This window comes from Chionomys nivalis, chromosome 25 (genome assembly GCF_950005125.1).
Source record: "Chionomys nivalis chromosome 25, mChiNiv1.1, whole genome shotgun sequence".
NCBI classification, from domain to species: Eukaryota; Metazoa; Chordata; class Mammalia; order Rodentia; family Cricetidae; genus Chionomys; species Chionomys nivalis.
In genome coordinates, this window is record NC_080110.1 from 19,527,570 (window position 1) to 19,549,609 (window position 22,040).

Sequence of the window (22,040 nt, forward strand, 5' to 3'; positions counted from 1 at the left end):
GCCAAAAATATTAAAAACTAAATTTTAAAAAAAGTAGCTTAGTTTTGAAAGTTGGGACATAATGCATAAATGATAAGGGAAAATGGGGGGCGGGAAAGCAAGTGTATTTTATTTCCTTTAAAATTTTTAATATTGACCCTGGTGGTGGTGACGTATGCCTTTAATCCCAACCCTCTGTAGGCATTGGTAGGTGAATCTCTGAATTCAAGGCCAGCCTGGTCTATAGAGCAAGTTCCAGGACAGGCTCCAAAGCCACACAGAGAAACCCTGTCTCGGGGGGCAAAATAATTAATACTGAAAAGTTTGAACATATATAAAAGTTTCATGGTATATTCTGCACAGAATCATTTTAAATTCAGAAAGTCAAAAATATCAAGTGTTCAACATCTATGTCTATTTTAAAACTTGATTTGATCATGTGCTTTAGAGTGATGAAAATGAGCAGGACCGGCAGTCAGATACTGAAGACGGTTCCAATAAGAAGGAGACCCAGGTAAATGGCCTTACCCCACTGAGTACCCTTCTCAGTCACCTAACCATGATCCACTGTGTCTGTTCATTCACAATGGTTACTGCAGGCTGTAGTGTAAGTCATGCTTGGCTCAGGTTTGGGTGACTTGAATAGGACATAGAGAATATTTTAGAGGTGATAGCAGGAGGGGATCCGTAACACTCAGAATTAATCAAACCATACGCTATAAGTGGGCACAGAGTTGAGCAAGTGAAAAGGGAAGGAATGAAAAAGTAAAACTGCAGAAGTGTCAGCGTATATTGACCAAGGGAAAGACCTGGAAGGTGCTCAACTGGCAAAATCTAGAAGCCGTAGACTGAGCTTTCATTCCTGAAGATGGCAGAGTTGTGATCTAAAGAAAATATGCCTCCGATAGGTAGGTAGGTAGATAGCCAGCACAATGAGTACATTAGTACTGAGTTCGGTTCAGCAGGTAAACTCGCTTACCACATGGGCCTGGTAACCTAAGTTAGATGCTTAGAGCCAACATTGCAGGAGAGAACCAGCTCCCAAGGGTTGTCCTCAAGTATGTACCCCATACACACATACATCATCATCATCGTAACATTTTAGTTAAAAAGTACTTATCAGAAGCCTTAAGAAAATATTCAGATTTTTTAAATTTATTGTTTCCATTTCTAGATATTTATTCCCAAGGTATAAATGAAGTATGTGAAGATAAATGTGTAGAAAATACATTGTAGCATTCCTTGTAAAAGAAAACATTGAAAATAGAGAAACTAAATATATGTGCATAAGTTCCTGTTACTTGTATTTGTATGGGTGTTATGGTACAGAATAGTTAGCAGTTAGTGAAATGGATTTGCTGCGAGTCCCCGGCAGGTTCCTGCAGGGTCAAGACCACGTGGCAGGTCCCCAAACGAAGGTGGTTGGTCCCCAGCCATGTGGCGGCTGGCTGGTCCCAGGCGAGTGGTGTGGGCAGGCAGCGAGTAAGAGGCACAGAGATAGGCACACCATACAGAATAAAATTGGACATTTATTAGATGGGTTATGGGCGGGAAGAAAAGGGGGAGAGGGGGGGAGAGGCTGCCTCTCCAAGAGAGGGGACAGGAAGAGAGAGAGAGAGTGGGGCTGAGGCTGCAAGCAGGAAGGGAGTGGGCATGGCTTGTCTCTTAAAGAGACAGAACATTACAGTTAGTATCTAGGGGTTAGATGAATGGATGGGAAAACATAGAAGTTTATATACTGTAGACATTTACATGAACCTATTACTTAAAAAGATATAAAGGGTATTTTTATTTTGTAAAATATTTAAATAGGGAGCAAGGGTATGCTAAGTGAACTAAGCAAGACACAGAAAGACAGATACTCTATGGCTCCCCTTATTCAGGTATCTAACAATGTCAGACTCATGAAACAGAAAGTCTGTGCTCACCAGAGGGAATAGGAAGAGAGAGGTTGTGTGTTAGATCTCATGGCATTGTGAACATATATAACACTATCTATTATACATAATTTAAATCATTTAAATTTTGGTTTAAAATTATTTAGAAAGTAAATTTTATGGAGTTTTTATTTATTTAAGAAATAGTTAGGGGCTGGAGAAATGGCTCAGTGGTTAAGAGCACTAACTGCTCTTCCAGAGGTCCTGAGTTCAATTCCCAGCAACCACATGGTGGCTCACAACCATCTATAATGAGACCCAGTGCCCCTTTCTGGCCTGCAGGCATACATGGAAGGAATGCTGTACACATAATAAATAAATAAATCTAAAAAAAAAAAATAAAAGAAAGAGTTAATGGTAACACCGAGATTCTTAAAGACAAATAGAACTTGAGTGATTTCTGACCGTTGAAGAGTCAGTGAACAAAACTGGTAATAAATGTGGCATGTACATATTTTAGTTGTCTGAACATTTTTTAGAATTTACTATCTTTAAATTTTAAATCCTTTTGAAATTGTTAAATGTCTATAAAACTGAAGAGTACTTTATAAGCATATTAAGTACTACGAGCAAGAGCAAAATTAATATTGTAAAGAAAATTTGAACATACTTTAGAATTAGTAAATTAGTCTGAGAAAGATTAAACAGTTCTGAAGAAACACGGTTATTTTAGGACATGTACCAATTATCCAGAGTCAAGAGTCTTAACAAACCAGTTCTGAATAGTTGCTTTACAGAAAAATGTAAATGAAGTGATAGAAGGGGGACTAAATACCATCCTCCCCAAAATTTACATTCATCCCAATTGATGATTATGTGTCCTCATAACCATTTTGTGGTTAACATTCCCATTTAATGGGGACTAAAGTGTAGCCACAACTTTTCTATATTTCTTATAGGCTAATTGCTAAATCTAGAAGGAATATAAAGCTGTTTTTAGAATTCTAGATTGACTGTGTGTGTACTCTTCACAGAAAACATGATATCCACTTGTCTGACTCATACTAAGTCTTTAGAAACAAGGATGAATAAAGTGGTTGCTTTGAGGTGTCGTAAAGTAAACTTTCTTCTGTCACTTTCTCTGTGACAGTAAGTAATGGATATTTTTCACAGTCCTTTTTACTTCTGTTTAAAAAATTATGTATGCTCAGTTTTGCAGGAATTCAACGGAACATGTTTTAAAATAAAATTGTAAGGTTTTGTACATGCAAAAATATAGTGATTCTGTATTCTACAATTTCCCTAAAAATTACTAAATTATGAATAATATGAATAATAAGTTTCTCTAATAGTGTAAATATCATTGTTGCATTAGATTTTTTTTTCCTTAATTTGAATTAATAGCTTAATGAAAGAATAAAACTTAATATGCATTTTGTCTTTTGTTTTTACTTTCTAGACGGATTCTGTTTCTAGGTATGTTGAATTTTTTGCTGATTTTTTTTTTTCATTTTTACTGTTGATAAAGAATGTGCTACTAGATATTTAATAAATTTGGTAGATATTTAGAATTAATTGGTCAATAAAAGAATCTGTAAAATTATAGATGACCTAGACTGGCAGTATGACTCAGCAAGTGAATGCTTGCTGGCAGCGACCTGATCAATGTGCAGAACCTGCGTAGGGGAATGGAAGAGCCAGCTCTCTCAGGTTGTCCTCTGGCTTGTTCCTGTGTGCTGTGGCACACACACACACAATTAAAATTTTATAAAACACATTCTTTTTAAAAAATTAACTAAAATTTCAAGCAGTGATGCCATATGCCTTGCATCCCAGGACTCAGGAAACAGACATTCGAATCTCTGAGTTCAAGGCCAGCCTGGTCTACAGGTTAAGTTCAAAGTCAGCCAAGAAAACCAGTCTGGAAGAACTAAAAAAGAAAAAAAATGAATTAAGATGACATAATGACTGTTAGTAGTTTGCTATGTTAGGAGTATCACTTTAGATTGATTGGTCATTATAGTCAATTACTGTGAAGGAAGAATTTCCCCCAGTCTCTACAGTAGTGTTACTTTTTCCTAGGCTTTCCCATGTTTCCTAAGTTATTTCAACATTGACCATCTCACTATTAGTATCAGAAAGTGACTTAAAAAAACCCACACACAGCCGGGCGGTGGTGGCGCACGCCTTTAATCCCAGCACTTGGGAGACAGAGGCAGGCGGATCTCTGAGTTCGAGGCCAGCCTGGTCTACAAGAGCTAGTTCCAGGACAGGCACCAAAACCACAGAGAAACCCTGTCTCGAAAAACCAAAAAAAAAAAAAAAAAAAAAAAAAACCCACACACAGCCAGGCATTTATTGAATTAAGTATTCAGTATCTTCTCTCCTAAAAGAAAATGGATAAAGCTGGGCATTGGTGGCTGACATCTTTAATCCCAGGAGTTGGGAGGCAGATACAGGCAAATCCCTGTGAGTTTGAGGGCGACCTGATCTACAGAGCTTGTTGCAGGACAGCCAGGACTACACAGAGAAACCCTGTCTTAGAGAAAAAGAAGAAAGAAAATGCATGAGTGGAGATATTTTTTCCTCACCATCTAGCTCAGAATCACTCAATTTTTGATTCTAATCTTGATCTGTTTTTCTTGCCGACAACTACTGATCATGATCCTTGTGAGACCTAGAACAAATTTCAACTGTGGACTTGAGTTGTAAAGCAGTAGCTCTCATCAGAAGAGGTCATCTGAACTCAGAACCAAATAACCAAGGGGTTCAGTTACTGACAGCACACATTTCCTGTTTAAGACAAACCTATTGTCGACATTTAAGAAATGAATTCATTATTTCATCAAATCTAAGATGCTACTAATTTTATACACTACTATATACCACCAAAAAACAGAAAGGTGCCATCAGTTGGACTGTAATAAATGTGTTAAAGTGTTACAACATGATAAAATATGAAAAGGTTGTTTAAATCTAAATAATTTAGCATAATGTGAAATTAGCCTTGATTTTAGATACAGAAATTAAGAATAACGTCCTGTTTATTATGTATCACAAAAGTTGATAACAAATTAAAAAGACTATTACTGTTTGGGACTATCAAGGCGTTCTAGATTCAGTGTGTACTAACATAATTTATGGAACCTGTAATAAAGGTTTTGATTTCAACTCATTCTTTGCAGGTATGACAGCGGTTCCACATCATCGAGTGATCGGTATGACTCCTTGCTGGGTCGCTCTGGCTCTTACAGTTACTCAGAAGAAAGAAAACCTTACAGTAGCAGGCTAGAAAAGGATGACTCAACTGACTTCAAAAAGGTATCTGTGTATATTCTTTTAGTACTATTCTGTAAAACTTGCTTATATAGAAATTGGGCTGATTTTGTTTCTTTTGGGGGGAGCGGGGTTAGTTTTTCAAGACAGTTCTATGGTACGGTAGTCCTGACTGCCCTGGTTTTTCCTCTGTAGACCAGTCTGGCTTCAGACTCACAGAGACCCACCTGCCTCTGCCTCCCAAGTACTGGGACTGAAGTTGTGCGCCACCATTTCCAGCTGAAATCAATACTTTGAAATGCCTTATTTTACTATGAGTTTCTGACAACTAGTTGTAGGGAGCATGTAAATAGCCATGTCTTAGAAAGAAAAGTACCCAGGCTTTGTGTTTGTTGTCTGTGTTGCTGGAATGAACTGGAAAGGGCCATTTGGAATGTAAGAAGTAAGCATATATATTCAGATATATTTTGTTTTATAATCTTTTCATTTGTTCTTTAGACAGAAGCTTACTGTTTAGCACACACTGACCTCAAACTTGCAAATTACTTCTAAATGACTTATAAGGCTATTTCAATGATTAAAATATATTGTCAGACTATAGCACACATCTACATTAATTTTTCCACTTTAACCTTGTAGTCTCATTGATCGCTTTAGGAAAGCCACAAAAGTAATCTGTTCTTCCTTAATTTTTCTAGCTTTATGAACAAATTTTAGCTGAAAATGAAAAGCTAAAGGCACAGCTACACGATACAAATATGGAACTAACGGATCTAAAGTTGCAGTTGGAGAAGGCTACCCAGGTTTGTACATTTCTCTCTTTGTTAGTCTCAGGTTAGCAGAGATGATTTAGTATATCTAAAAGCTTACATTTTTCTGTAATATTACTTCTGTATGTATGTTTGGTTAATCATAATGCTTTATTTAGTAATAAAAGAGCATCAAATAAATAACAGTTAACTAAATGCTGGTTTTTGTAATATAAAAATACAGTAGTATAATCATGTGGAAAGAATTCAAGGGTTTTTTGTGATATGGAAAATCGAACCCTAAAGTTTGCACATGCAAGACTGAGCTACATCTGCAGCCTCCCTGATGGAGAGATGGCTCAGTGGTTAAGAGCACTGGCTGCTCTTCCAAAGGTTTGATTCCCAGCATCCACATGGTGACTTACAATGGTCTATAACTCCAGTCCACAGGCATATGATCTCCATGGGCACATGGTACACAGACATACATGTAAGGAAAACACACACATACACATATATACCGTGTGCATTATATGTGTATTTTATAAATATTACTCTCTAAATTTAAAAAACCATATATATGGTTTTTTAAATTTAGAGAGTAATTTTGTATTATGAACAGTTCTAGTCGTTCAAGTAAAAGTGATTTGTGGGCCTGGCTCAGCAATTGGGTGCTTTCTGCTAATCTAGAGGACTCAAGTTCCCAATGCCCAAATATCTCACGGCTGCCTGTAACTCCAGCTCTAGGAGATCTGACACCCTGTTCTGACCTCTGAGGGTGCTCATACCTGTGTCTATGTGTCTGTCTCTCTCTTCCATGTCTCTGTGTCTTACACACACAAGTACTTTGATGTAATAGTGCTGGAGGGTGATAATGTTTACCCCTTCATAATGGCTTTCTGCAGGACATCTTAGTGAAGACAAAGCTCAGAATTTTGTACCCAGGAACTTGGAATTGTCTCCCAAGGTCTTTTCCCATGGAACACTGTTTTTTGGGAAATAGAAATAGCTGTATCCCCTCCTCCTTGCCTCATCATTTCAAACAAATGAAAACAAAGAATTGATCAAAGAGTATAAGGGGCTTCATAATTGAAATCCTATAGAGTGATCTGAGAGTTGCACTGATTCTTAAGAAAACAAGCTTGTTTAGTAGCTATTAGAGTCCAACCAGAAAGAACTGTTCACATCTGAATAATACTGAATGCTTCTTTCTTAGCCAGTTTTTATGCCTGCTTTTTATTTCTAAAAGTTCATTTTTCATGTTGAGCTCTGTTACCTGATTTCTAACTACTGCTGTTTTAGAAGCACTTGTCCACGCACAACAGATGATGTGCTAAATTCCAAAGTCAAGTGAATCATAGAGTGTTAAAAAGATAGGGGTTATTGTGAAGATAGAGAAGAAAGGCGGACAAGAGCATGCTTCATAGTGGGGGGTCGAAATAACTGGCATGCCTTTCTGGTTGCACATAACTGACAACTGACGAGGCCGCTGAGCACATAGCAAGTCCACTGAACATTGGTTTACTATAGGGATTTGGTCACATTTTCTTGGTACAGTTACCATTTACTGTTCACCTGGTGGATCAGCTAAGCCGTGTGCTCTGCTGAGCTCAGTATGTTCTTTTGTCACCTAATTTTTCCTGTTCGGTTAGTTTTGATTAATCTTGTCTTACTCAGACTCTGTAGGAGAGGAGAATTGACAGCCGTCAGTTACTGTCCCATCAGTTACTGTCCCGTATAGATCTGCCTAGAGGAGAATTGATAGTCAGTAACTGTCCCGTATAGATCTATCTAGAGGAGAATTGATAGTCAGTAACTGTCCCGTATAGTTCTATCTAGAGGAGAATTGATAGTCAGTTACTGTCCCGTATAGATCTGCCTAGAGGAGAATTGATAGTCAGTAACTGTCCCGTATAGATCTGCCTAGAGGAGAATTGATAGTCAGTTACTGTCCCGTATAGATCTATCTAGAGGAGAATTGATAGTCAATTACTGTCCCGTATAGATCTGCCTAGAGGAGAATTGATAGTCAGTAACTGTCCCATATAGATCTGCCTGGGAACATTACTCACTGGACATGGCCTTTGTGCAGGTCACTGCATATCTTACAGAAGAGTGCCTTGGTGTGTTAAGGATGTATGTAGCTCAGTAGTAGGAAACGTGTTTAGGGCTGGGTCTGAAAGAAAAGAAAGATATTTTCTGCAAATGTGAATACACAGATTTATGGTTCTCTTCTGTAGCCAAGAAACAAGTCTCTGAGTGTCCTGCTGCAGTCTGCCTGCTTCATACAAAGCCATTCGACCTGTCGATAAGCCTACCTTATTCCGAGTGCTGGAATCCGTCAGCTAGACTAGCCATTGCTGATGGGTCAGAAAGGAAGGCAGCTTCTGAGGGAAGGTTAGGGTGTTTTTCATGCTGTTGGAGTTGCTCATTTTCACCCTCAAACTGGAACTGTAAGGAAAAAAGGAAGCTATATAAAATGAGAGCTCTGAAGACCATTCCATTCTTAAACACTTTTATTTATCATTTTAACACATATCCTGTTTTTATTTTTATTTCTTTACTGAAATTTGCCTATTAAAGCAGCTGAATTGTATTATACCACCTGAAAATTATTACTTTTGGTAGCATCCACCAAGGAGAGTTACATTGTATTCCCTCAACATTATTGTACTTACGACTGCTTTTTAATTTGTCTTTTACAGAGACAAGAAAGGTTTGCTGATAGGTCACTATTGGAGATGGAGAAAAGGGTAAGTGTCCATCTTACCGAATCAGTATCGTTCCCCTTCCTATTGTTCGGTTAAGCAGTGATAGGTTTTGTTTTGTTTTGTTTCTCTAGACTGTAGTATGATATTGCAAGCAGGAAGAAATGTTGATATAGGAAACCCTTACATCATTTTCTTTTTCCTACAATATTCTCATTGGTTGTGATAATTTAGCTGTATTTCTCTCCAGTTGCTATTGTTGCTCAAGAATCTGGATATGGCCAGAGGAGTACATTTATAGTTTAGACTGAAAACTTGAGAATGTAACAGTGATCCATATGTAGGAAGAAAACCTATAGAATGTCACACATCTTAGCACTAGCTAGACTTACAAGGTGTGGAGGAAAAGAACATACATCGTGGTTACTGTGATCGATATTGAGATCAAGGAATCAAATGATGTGGAATTGTTTTTCTTTTCTAACATTTTTTTTAATTACCAATTTGACTTTTTGCAAAAAAAAAAAGTGGGGTACAGAATACAATAAAATAAACTGCAGTCTGTTAATGTCTATAGTACTGTACAATAATTCCTCTTCTAATATGATTTCACCTAATTTTTAAAAATAGTATTTGGAGGCCTTTTTAAAGGTTGCTGTATTTAGTAATTGCTAAAAGTTGAGATTCGCATATCTTATTAAATTTAATGTTGTTGCATATTATTCATATTGGTATATATCTTATATATAATACTGAATTTTATCCCTAAGACATGTAGAACTACTAAGATTAGTTCTTGTACTGGAAAATGTAGTGGAATAAAATAAATAAAATAAGTTTGTTTCACAACACTTTTGAAGAATATTTCTTACGAAGGCAGTGCTTATTACACAAATCTTAGCACAAGAAGAATGTAAAATCATCAATATATTATCAAGTATAGGTGCTTGCTAATTTAGTGCCTGGTCTGGTGATACACACACCTTTATATTCTCTCCTTCTCACCTGACCTTGTTTCCACTTGTCAGATGCAGATAAATTACAGAGTAGCTAATGTGTTCCTATCTAACAGACTGTGATTACCCTTTAATTAACATTACAGATCATTGTTAAGAAGAGCTAACATTTATTCAGCATTCTCTGTATAATGCAGACACTGTACTAAAGAGTTTATATGTATGGTTTTCAGTTTGACAGTTAACAGTTTTTTGGGGCTAGTAGGATCAGGCAGTTGGGAATGGTGTTCTAGTATTTACCTATAACTGACTTAAAATTTTGAAGATACCTAGTAAAATTGAGGTTCATGGGAGTATTACATATCAGTCTGGAATTGTGTATTGGTTTGCGTGAATTTGTTATGGTTGTGTTCTTTGCTAGAGGGAAGGTCTATTATAAAGTAACATGTCTATAATAATTTTTAAGCATGTTGATATTACATGAATCTAACATGGTACTCAAAAGTCTATTAGTGGGCCTCCATCCCTATTTTAAAAGCACCTGCTCTAAACACATTGACATTTACCATAATTGTACTACATTACTAAATATTAACATTAATTGTTAATCTGGGAAAGAATGTCATTGAAATGGTTTCAGTGTTGTTAAACTAAATGTCAATGGTTTGTATCTGAAAGGTGACCGGCAAGAGTCAGTATCTTCTGGGCGGTATGACCTAACCAGTTTTACAGTTCATCAATGACTGCTGCTTGCTTTTCGCATAACACTCTAGAAATGCTTATCAGATAAGGGAAAATAAAACAGTGCACTGCAGTAATATGTTGTGTGTTGACTTTGCCTGCCACTCTTTGAAATCAGTTTAGAATAAGTGCTGTAGTTGTTCTCCTGTATTCACTGCATTAATGCTACACAAAATGTCAAACTCTAGGACTAAATCTATATAGCTAAAGCTGTAAAGGAAATTGCATAACTAATTCACAGTAAACATTGTTAAGTAGAGAAAATGAGTTTCTCTGGGATCCTTTGACATTGTAAAGTGCACATATCTTGGGCACGTTTGCTTCTTGCTTCTCTGCTCCTATCATCATAGTGTAATTGCATCATTGTGTGTGTGTTCTTTTCTATATAGTCCTCAGTCTTGAATATTGGCTCACTCTATCCCTAAGTTTTATCTGAACTAAAAAGCAATAGTAATTTGAATATGTTGTGTACCATCTTACTAGACAGAACTGTAAAGAAATTGCTAATGGAAAGTAATCTTAGAAGATCTTCGGTTTGTTTCCCAGTTCTGGAACGCTTACACAACACTGCCATCACGTCTGCGTTCACTGCTCTTGGTTTTATCTTTAATGCTCAAGTATCACTAGTTCACAATAGATAAGATAATGGGAATATAATTAAATAATTATTGATACCTTAAATTGATGTAGGAACGAAGAGCACTAGAAAGAAGAATATCTGAAATGGAAGAAGAGCTCAAAGTGAGTCCTGTTTGTGTTCTACTGTCCCTGCTCTCGGTTCTGATGACCAGTCTGTAAATTCTCTATATCATGTTTCTCTTCCTAAATCAAGGTTTTAATAATCTAGAAGAGGAATTAAAACCTGAAACATTGTTACCATTTTCACATTTATTTATTTTATGTTTATATTTGTATGGATACATGTGCCATGCATGAGTGCTGAGGACAGAGGATATCTTTGGGGAGTTTATTCTTTCCTTCCACCATGTGCATCCTGGGGGTTGACCTCAAGCTAAAACTCAGGCTTGAAGGCAAGCAGTTTTACCCACTGAGCCATCTTGCCAGGCCAAGATCATTTTCTTATTATAATTTCTATGAATTTTTTCTTGAGACTTTTATGCCTATATATAATTCATTCTGCTTACTCTCATCTGCTCTTTTCTTTTACTTCAGCCCTCCCTACCAAGCCTCTCTCCCTCTTACCTCAGGTTTCTTTGTTTTGTCTCTGACCCACTGACGTTGACAGGGCCATCTTTGTGACCGTGGGTTGCTTTGTTTGTTTTACTTTGTTTTTTTTTGTTTTTGTTTTTTACGAAGATGAAGTCTCCTCTCTATCTAGTGACTGTCCTGAAACTCATTCTGTAGACCAGGCTGGCTTTGAGCTCACAGAGGTCCGCCTGTGTCTGCCTCCCAAGTGCTGTGATGAAAGGTGTGCACCACTTCATCTGGCAGCCATGAGTTTGGCACTGCTAATCAGTGTGTATGATACTTCTGATATTCAGGTAGTTTTAAAAATTAAGTAGTTATATAAGAAGTGAGGTTTATTAGTTCTGCTCATTTATATATGTAGTTCACTATTATTTTGGATGGTAAACTATAGAAGGTGACAGAAAAAATAAAATCTTTAAAAATAAAAGTTACTGAGGCTGGGGACATAGCTTGCCAGTCCTAGAAGTCCTACATGCATCTTCAGTATTAACAGAGGAAAATATTATGACCTGAGATTGTTACAGACAGAGGCATCAAATTCTCCAGTTACCTTTGGTAATAACTTTTTGTTTTGAATGTTGAACTCTGAAGGGACAAAATGGTGTAGTTAATTGATTAACCGTTACCACATTGCCTTTTATAAGATATCTTTATCACATCAGAATTATGCTCATGAAATTAGAATTTCAGGTCTAAACGTTTCACTGGATTAGTTTTTAATCAGACCATTATTTTTAAGTAGGTTTGAAAAGTAGAAACAAATCTCTCAGATTTTGTTTTTGTATTGCTTAGCTTGATGTAGAATTCTAGGAGTAAATTGTTTGTCTTTCTAAATGCATTGGAGTATTCCTTTAAGATTTCATTTTTGTTGTTGCTTATTTTCTGAGATTCTCTATGTTCTTATTGTACTCTTGAGTATTTTCTTATTTTTTATTCCTATTTTTTATGTTCTGATTCCTGCAGAACCTGCACCAAATAAACCAAATTGAACCTCTGAGAGAGTTAAATGAGAGGCTGCTGACTGAGAATAGGGCCTTGACCAGAGTGGTAGCCAAGCGCTCAGGGTTCTCTAGGCAACTGCAGTCTGTGAACCTATAATTTATAGTTTCGTCATTTCTCCTTGGTAGAGCCAGGCAGGTGTTTTTATGTTAGTAAGCGTGTTTTTGTAAAAGCTTACAACTACAAATTAATACCATGTGTCTGGAGCTTATCACATATATAACTGTTTAATTATGCATGCCTTCTCAGAACATTAAAATTATTACTAATTGTATATTGCAACTGATAAGCCACAGTAAAACTAGGGAATGATTTAGAAATTAGAAGACTTGTCTGTCCTTTGTCAAGCTAATTCAGATTTCTTTCACTTCAAAAGTAGTTTAGGTATATGTGATATTCATAGTCCTTTATGAAGCATAAGCAGAGTACCATCTAATTACATTTTAAGCTGAACATCGAGCCTGCTTTGCCTTTTTCAATAGCATTGTCTGCGCTCAGAGCCATTGTCCTTTATCCTCACTCACTCACTGTCCGTTACAGTCAGTGTCAGCTGCCGGCTCTCCGCTGTGTTTCCGAATACTGAGCATATGGAACTGTGGCTCCCAGTAAACTTCACTCTTCCCAAAGGTTTTGCAAGTTCCAGTTTTGTTCTTCTAATGTTCCAGTGTTGTGGCACATTCTGAAAACTGAAGAGAAAATTAAATATTTTGGAAAATACATTTTTTAATGTCCAAAATAAAAACTGTTCCATTTCGTAGTCAACCTGCCAAAGTACATAAAGTTTTAGTTACCCTTAGAAAGTTAATGTAAGGGGCTGCTGCTCTTCTGGGGACCTGGGTTCAATTTCTAGCACCTACATGACAGCTCACACTTGTCTCTAATAGCAACTCCGGGAGTTCCAACACCTTCACACAAACACACATGCAGACAAAAACACCAGCGCACATAAAATAATTTTTTTAAAAAAACAAAGTTAATGTAATTTCTAACATTCCCACCCTCTCCTTAAGTGTGTCTGTATAGCAACAGAAAATTGGATTGCTTTCTTTTAAATGTAAACTACTCTACTTACCTTGATTGTTTCCACTTAATGAGTGCCTCTCTGGGATCAGACACTGTCTTAGGTCATCAGACTTGGGTCCTATAGATGAGTTGCTTAAGGAATTTTAATAATTCAGAATGAGTCCTCACAATTCCCTAGTTAAGTCATTTGTGGGGTGGTAGCATTGTCTTTGGCTTCAGAGCAAAAGGCTTTGATTTAGGTGTTGACAGGAGCTATGAAAAGAACTTACTCTAAGATCCTATCCTAACAAAAAACAGGCTTCATTTCACGGCTGCTCTAATGTGTGCTTGTGAGTCATAAAGTCAAGTACTTTAGTAGAGAGATAAAATTTCATTCCATCATTTATTAGACTAATTAGATTCACAAACAATGTTTTTCCTTCATAGTATATGTTGTAGACATTAGAAATACATAGAACTGACAAGCTTGACCATTTGTTTTGTGGTGACATCATAACATTTGTGAAGAGCGCTGCTTTGCCTTTTCCATTTAAAGGGAACTTCTTTCTCTTTTCCTCATAGATGTTACCAGACTTAAAAGCAGACAACCAGAGGCTAAAGGATGAGAATGGGGCCTTGATCAGAGTTATAAGCAAACTTTCCAAGTAGTCTGGAGGACAGAACCAAGCAACAGCGGGACTTGCACATCCTCCCCAGTGGACCATGTTGGCAGTCACTGGACGCCTGAAAGATCCTCTGGAGACTGTCATTTTCCCACATCCTGCCAAATGCCCTCTTATCTAGGAGTTTTGTTTCATTAAATTTTCTGCCCCACCCCCTTGGTTATCAAGACCATTGTTTCATGTTAAAAGCAGCTGCTGAGAAGAATCTTTTTTTCAATGACTGAGAAAACTTGTTTACAGCTCCAGCAAATAAAGAAAGTGTTCAAGGCCAGATATGCCTCAGATATTTAACCAGTAAGCCTTAGTTGTACATAAATACTTTTGTGTCAACAAAACTTCCGGCTCTCACAGAAGACAGTTATTCAACAGTTTTTTTGTTTTGTTTTGTTTTTTTGATGTGCCACAGTTTCTAGTTTCTCAATATTTAAATTTTTTGCTTTACATCTGTGTTTGGGTTTGTACCTTTTCCTTCTAGCTCTTTATGTGGCAGAGTCTCTCTGTGTCCACACTCTTCTCATTGACAGAACAAAACCTTGCTCTTCTGAGCTTCTTGTCACGCGTTAGGCTGATGTGTTGCCTCCCACCTGGAACTGAATTGCTCGGTGGACCATCTGCTTTCACTGTTAGTGCAATATGCATTTATTTCTTAGATGAATGCTTTAAAGTCCTATCTTCTGCCTTCATCGGTCACTTTGTTTTGTTTTTTATTGTAGTATAAGATGTTAGATTCTGTAATCTTCACATTCATTTTAGCAGGTACTGAGTGATGCTGTATATATAAATAAGTGTATTGTTTTGATTTTTAGACCACCACATGGCATGCTTGACGATTTTCTTAGTTCAGGTGTCTGCTAATGCAAAGTAGGCTACTCCATAATGGTGTCTAAACAGACCCTGCTAACAGTGGGATATCAGGACCTTAAAAGTGACACGGTTTATGGAGCCCTATCTTTACAAGTTTTTCTACTGTAAAGTGCTTTGACTTTTGTTTTCATTCAGTAGTATTCAAACATATTAAAGTTGCATAAGATAATTGCTTCTCATTTCACATGCCTATATTTATCTGAGTGCTGTCTAAAACTGTTGTGCTAGCCAAAGTAGTGCTATGAAATCATTTGCAGACTTAGTCTGTGATTAATGTTAAGTGCACTGTTACCGCCATGTGAAGAGGCATCCGCTTTGATACCATCGTCATTGTTCAAACCGTTTTATACATTTCAGTGGCCTTTTTTTAAAGGAAAAAATAAGCAAAACCAAGTCCATGATGAAAATGACTTTTATTTGGACAAATAACTTTTATATTTTCATTAAACCATGCAAAAAAAAATATTACATCTTCCTGGCACATAACTGTCTCCTTAACCACTGAACAGTTCAGCCATTTGAATAAATTGTACATTGTAAAGCTTATAGTAGCTGACTGTATTATTGAGCGTATTGTATACTATATTAAATGTGAATTTGTACCCCTTCATTTTAAAAGGTCATTGTGTTCTACTGCCTATTTTAGATGACTTTGGGTTGGGGAAGGGTGTTTGGTAAGTAGAATTGTAAAGCTCTCTCTCTTGATTGGTTTTATGAAGATATAAGGCTAATACTCTTACTACCAAGCTCAGGATTCTTGATCTTAAAGGTACAAGGATAGGTGTGAGGATTTTATTTTTGGTTATATTTGAACTGTATGAATGGTGGGGTCTGAATACAGATTATGTCATGGTCTAATGAGGAGGTAAAACACACAGATAATTGATCAGTTTGAGTGACTGCAATGCGTTCCGGGTGCACAACAGTTAGGCATGCTGTGGTTTTTATTTGTGAAGTTTGGATGCCTGTGAAGAATGATTCAATACATGTTTCTAATATTTTAGTGTTTTGTATTTAGGTTATTTATTCTTTGTATCTAAAATTGAACAGCTACTGTGCTATAATGACTTTATTGGTAGTATTGAGCAGACCTTGTTTCTGCATGAAACTAGTTGCAAAACCCACTATTTTGGAAATAAAAAATGTATTTTGACATATACAAATAAAATGAATAAACCTATTTTAAATGTGTGAACTTTTAATGAAAACAGTTTAAATTTTGTTCTGAGATATTTAAATTCTGCATGGGTATTTTCTCACTAATTGCTTTACTTGGATACCAATTTGAATAATTTTTGAAATTGTAATATTGTGATAATTTGCACAGCAATGTACATGCTCATCTGTAAATGCGATCTTAATGGCCATATTTATGCAATCTGTGTACCAATTTGGACAAATGTTTATGTATTTTACATAAAGCTATCTATATGCAGAATCTGATAACTAGTTTTTTATGGCAAATGGCTAAAAACAATGGTAACTGAGACTCAAGATAGTTGCTTTGTAGCATGAGATTTCATTTCCATAAACATTTGCAGTGTCTACAAATTCAGCTTCTGCTTTTTTCTTAGTCATACACTCAGGCATAAGAACATGCACAAAGATATTATTCCACTGAAATTTCAAATTTTTCCCTTTACTATTAGATTATTTTCCAACTTAGATTTGTCCAAGTTTCATCCACCAGCAGAGCTAAAAGTGGTTGAGATGCATTTTTAATTTCTCATGAACCTTTAAGTAGTGGCGTGAAGTAAGCCTATAGTTAACAAAGTACTCAGTTCTATTCTCCAGATTTCCAATATTTTCCTATTTGTGTTCACGGAATTATCTGTGTTGCTCTTACATTTTAAAAGAAGAAAAACATTTTATACACAGATATCTTGAAGACCAAGAGGGAAAGCATAGGAATATTCCTATGAGAAGTAAAGTGGAGTTTTGCTCATCCATTAAGCTTCTTTATGCTTTTACCTGAAGCTCTATTTTCATTGCTGGGTATGGTGGCATATACCTGTAATCACAGCAATTGGACATAAGAGGCTGGAAGATCAAATATTCAAGATCATTCTTAAGTACACAACAGGTTTGAAACCAGCCTATGCTACATGAGACCTTGACTCAAATAAACAAGAAAATAGTCTTGCCATTTAGTCTCCCTAGCTTCCCTGAGACAGTCATGACTTCCAGAACTCGCTGGGTCTGTTACAAGAGAAAAATGTGCTCAAAGCCGTAGAGCTTTGTGGGTGTTCTTTGCCCTTAGACAGAATACAGAGCAAGGGCTTTGAGCTCTTATATCCACCAGTCCCGTCTTCCTAGAGAAAATATCTAGTACAAAGACAAAAGATAGCTGGTACTCAGTCTTTTCTGTGATGCTCGGTGAGTGTATGCTCTGTGAGTGTGTCTTCTGAGTACTGAGGATAGCATGTAGAAAAACAGTCCTACACAGAAATACTAGGTTTAGAGTGGAGTCTACTGTGTTTCAGTACTAAGTCCATATCTTGGCTTTGGAAAGCATCTCCGTCTAATTTCTATATAAATGACAACTCCTTTTCTCCTGCATAAAGAACAAATGGTATGTTTGTTTTACCTACAAAATAACCAGATTGTAAAGTGCTAAACTAGTGTGTGTGTGTGTGTGTGTGTGTGTGTGTGTGTGTGTGTGTGTGGAGAGAGAGAGAGAGAGAGAGAGAGAGAGAGAGAGAGAGAGAGATCCCAAAATCCAGAAGCGCAAAATGTTGTTTTTGTAATACAGGAACAAACCGATTGGGAAGGTGGGGTGTTGTTAATTGATGTGTTCTGATGCTCAAACAACTGGTTGATTCCTTGATGCAGACTCTGACCATGGCCAGTAGTGAATCATGCTTGTAAAAAAAAAAAAAAAAAAAAATTGCACGGCACATATGGTCACTGAGAGAAAAACTTTTCTCTCAGTGACCATATGTGCCGAATATATAAAAAGAGAGATTGCAGCCGGGCAGTAGTGGTGCACAACTCTAATCCCTTGACTTGAGAGGCAGAGACAGGCAGCAGTGAGTTCAAGGTCAGTCTGGTCAACAAAGCAAGTTCCAGGACAGCGAGGACTGTTACAAAGAGAAACTCTGTCTCCAAACCCTGTCTCCAAAAACCGAGAGAGAGAGAGAGAGAGAGAGAGAGAGAGAGAGAGAGAGAGAGAGAGAGAGACTCCTCCAATCGTATTCAAAACCAGCGTCTGCAAGGCTGCGTTGGATGGCAGCATGACCCCTTTGCCCCTTTGCTTGCTCTGCCATAGTTAGACTGACAGAGCATTTCTGGGCAGATCTACCTGGCCTATATAACACTCCAGTGTAGTATAAGATTTAAAGAGTGTTACTACCTTGTCCAACAATGAAACAAGTACTTTAATGTCCCTCAATAATTACACTTAGGGGCCAGGAAGATGGGTCAGTGGCTAAAGCTTTGGCCTCACAGGCATGAGGGCCTTAGTTCCATCTTGAGACCCCCATGTCAAAAGCCAGGCATGGCGCCACTTACCTCATCTCAGAGCTGGAGAAGTGGGGACAGGAAGATCCATGGCCAGCCAGTCTAAGCTAATGGGTGAGCTTTAGACCAGAAAGACCATCTTACAGAAGTGTGTGACATTCTTTTTTTTTTTAATATTTATTTATTGTGTATACAATATTCTGTCTGTGTGTATGCCTGAAGGCCAGAAGAGGGCGCCAGACCTCTTTACAGATGGTTGTGAGCCACCATGTGGTTGCTGGGAATTGAACTCAGGACCTTTGGAAGAGCAGGCAATGCTCTTAACCGCTGAGCCATCTCTCCAGCCCCGTGTGTGACATTCTTGAGGATTACATCTTAGATTGTCCTGTGGCCACATGCAGGCAAGCACACACACATGAACACACATGCATTTGAAGTTTTCACAACTTAGCCTCTGTGTTTATAAATTCTAGAAATAAAGCAATTTAAGCAGGTCAGATTTGAACCGAACTCTAAAATCTGTCCAACACTTTTGCAAAACTTAAAGGGGAAATGACGTGCATCCCATTGACACAATGGATCCTTGAATTCAGTCAGCTCTAAGTGAAGATCCCAGCTTTCTCGTGATAAATGTCAGTGTTAAATATCTTGTAGTATGAGGGTGTTTTTTTGTTTTTTTGTTTTTGTTTTTGTTTTTGTTTTTTTTGGTTTTTCGAGACAGGGTTTCTCTGTGGTTTTGGAGCCTGTCCTGGAACTAGCTCTTGTAGACCAGGCTGGACTTGAACTCACAGAGATTCGCCTGCCTCTGCCTCCCGAGTGCTGGGATTAAAGGCATGCGCCACCAACGCCCGGCAGTATGAGGGGTTTTGATGCTGTTTTTAACTAGAATATATTGGAAGAGAACTTTGAAATGATATACCATGAGCCTCCAATTCTTTGCTCTGAGACTAGTAAGAGAAACAAGAGATGGATTTCGAGGACTTCCTTAAACACTATTGCAGACAAGTGTGCCCGTGCTGCCACGTCTGTCATAAAGGACTCCAAGGACACTGACCTGCTGCCTCTGTGAGTTTATTCATGACCCCCAGTTGCTTGCTATCACCAGAGACGCACGAGAAATAGTAGCAGGCTTTTATAGCCGCCGTATGCAAACTGGCACGGCGGGCGGTATGGGCTCTCCTGTGTTACTAATATTTTATCATTAACGGCTCATGTTGGTGCAAACCTTTAGTCCCAACATTCAAGATGCAGAGACAGGTGGATCTCTGCGAGTTCGAGGCTAGCCTTGTCTATATAGTGAGGCCAGCCAGAACTACACAGTGAGGCCCTGTCTCAAAAAAAAAAAAAGGAGAGAAGAAAAAAATTAATTGCTATTATTTCCTATTTTAAATAAGCTTATAGTTTGAATTTAGGCTTCTCACAAGGCTTAGTTGCCTTTCAGTTTCATATGCTACTTAAAATATCCTGGGGTCATCTGGGTTGTTAGTCTTCCAGTCAGACTGTCCCACATTAACCTCCTGCCTAGGAATCCTAGCCTCTGCTCTCTTCTGTCTGATGCTTACATCCTGCCCGCCTCATTCTTACCCTGCACTGTCTGCTCTATTGCATCTTTGATACCAAATCATTGTTTTACTAGGTCAAGAGCAGAAAGGGTGGGGCGGTATCTTAGTATTTTTCTGTGTGCCATGCCTTAAACAACCCTCTCTCTTTTAAGGTTGTCTTGTTTAGTATTGTATGAACGGAAATCTCGACATTTAGCATAGTGCCTGACACACAGTAGGTACTTCATGGACATTTTAAGAAGGAATTGGTAGAGCTGGCTTAGCTGGATCCCTTGATCCCACAGTGGAAGAAAAACAAGAAACACAAACATACATAGTGAAGACAAATAAAAATGCTTTAAGGGAAGCGAAAGCTAAATAATTTGGTTATGATACATAAGTTTCATGGGAGAAAAAATTGGCTTGCATCTATAGTGTGTGTGTTTGTGTGTGTTTCCAGTTCTGGGGAGCCAATCAAGGACTTGGCACACATTAAAATGCTTTGTCAGTGACTTATACCCTCCACCGTGGCATCAAGGTTTCTAAGAATGCTGTTAAATGTATATACAAGCTATTCGGTAGAAACTGCTGGTCTGGGAGCATAACCAAACAGTAGACTGCTTGCCTAGCATGTCCAAAGCCCCATAGTCTGGCCCCAAAGCTGCAAAAGATAAATAAAACAAATACGCTGATTTTTGCAGACTTTGTTCCAGTCATTTAATATCTCTTGTTAACACCTACATGCCAAGCACTCACCTGCACGGTGAGGATACATGCAAGCATCATTGGACAAAAGTAAAGCCCTACCTGGGGAAGCAGAATGACAAGAAGCATATGCCATTTTAGAAGTATGGTTAACTTTGGAAATAAACAGCAAAATAAGAGATTTTATAATTGATGTGGCAAGTAGTCAGGAAACAACCTCATTGAGAATGTAGCTAAAATTACAGTTTCAAGAAAGATGGAGCAAAAAAAAAAAAAAGGACTTCTAGTTTCCGAGAAAAGAGCATTTCCAGGCTGAGAAAGCAGACACCAGAGCCTTAAGGTCCTGTGTCTTCAGGACTGAGAAGCAGACAGACCGATAGGGTCACAGAGAGGTGAGAAAACGGCCCAGGGAGACAACAGGCTCACATCTAGACTCAGATACATCACTGCTACCCTTGCACGGGAATCCTGCTCGCTTCCAGAAAACCTGGTCTACGGTCTACCTAGCTATATACATTTTCCTAAGGTTTTGTTCTTCTTAACTCAAAATTGGAAAGCTGTTTTGTAGTAAGATTGTTGAGTTGTAGGTTCCCAGTTGGTAAGAGTAAGTCTAGGAGTAGTAAGATTGTTGAGTTGTAGGTTCCCAGTTGGTAAGAGTAATAGTAGGAAACCCCAGCGTGAGCCTCCCAGTGTACCCAGCAGCCGAGCCAGAAATGAGAAGCTAGAAGGGAAGAGGTGCTCAGCGGTGTGTGAGGCCCAGGACACAGCCTCCAGCGCTACACAGATGGGAGAGCATGATTATTACAAGTAGAGAAGAGCTTGCCTGCTGCGCACCGCGGGCCCCCCCCCCACACACACACACTCCAGTCTGCGCTCTATGCGCTAGAACCCAGTTGGCGAGCTTTGGGCAAGGGGCTGGAGGTTGAGAATACACGCGCAGAGACAGACCAGCACACAGACCTTCCAACACTGGTACCAAAAAGCCCCTCTTTAATAGCACCGTGGAGGCTTAAATACACTGCGGTCAATGGCCAACAGGTGAAAATCCCATAAAACCGAAGACCCTCCTGTCTTAGGTCATCTCAGAAGAGTAAACCCTTATCCGTCCTTGGGAGGCCCCTTCACTGTCTTCACTGTCTTAGGCGGGCCCTCTTCTGTAGAAGTTGCCCGTCTATGGAGGAGTCTTCATAGTTGGTGCAGTATTTGCAACCAAACCTGGAGTACATTCAAGTTACTGGCCAACAGGCTCAGAAGGACTTGCTAAGTGACCATATGCTGCATTCTCATGGGTC

The 22,040-nt window shown here is 38.2% G+C and overlaps 1 protein-coding gene across 8 annotated transcripts in view; it reads left to right on the top strand.

The window, feature by feature from the left end:
- Ppp1r12a (protein phosphatase 1 regulatory subunit 12A) overlaps positions 1-16,583 on the top strand; it is a 115,671-nt gene extending 99,088 nt beyond the window's left edge. For 6 of the 8 annotated variants that reach the window (XM_057757507.1, XM_057757513.1, XM_057757511.1 and 3 more), the window contains 7 exons: positions 428-493; positions 3,316-3,332; positions 5,042-5,177; positions 5,831-5,935; positions 8,587-8,634; positions 10,977-11,027; positions 14,079-16,583. In XM_057757507.1, coding sequence (XP_057613490.1) covers positions 428-493; positions 3,316-3,332; positions 5,042-5,177; positions 5,831-5,935; positions 8,587-8,634; positions 10,977-11,027; positions 14,079-14,165 — 510 coding nt within the window. In that variant the 3' untranslated portion in view covers positions 14,166-16,583. Of the gene's footprint in view, positions 1-427; positions 494-3,315; positions 3,333-5,041; positions 5,178-5,830; positions 5,936-8,586; positions 8,635-10,223; positions 10,951-10,976; positions 11,028-14,078 lie in introns of those variants that run through there. The other 2 variants (XM_057757509.1, XM_057757510.1) reach the window with 1 other exon arrangement.
- The last annotated feature ends 5,457 nt before the right edge of the window (positions 16,584-22,040 follow it).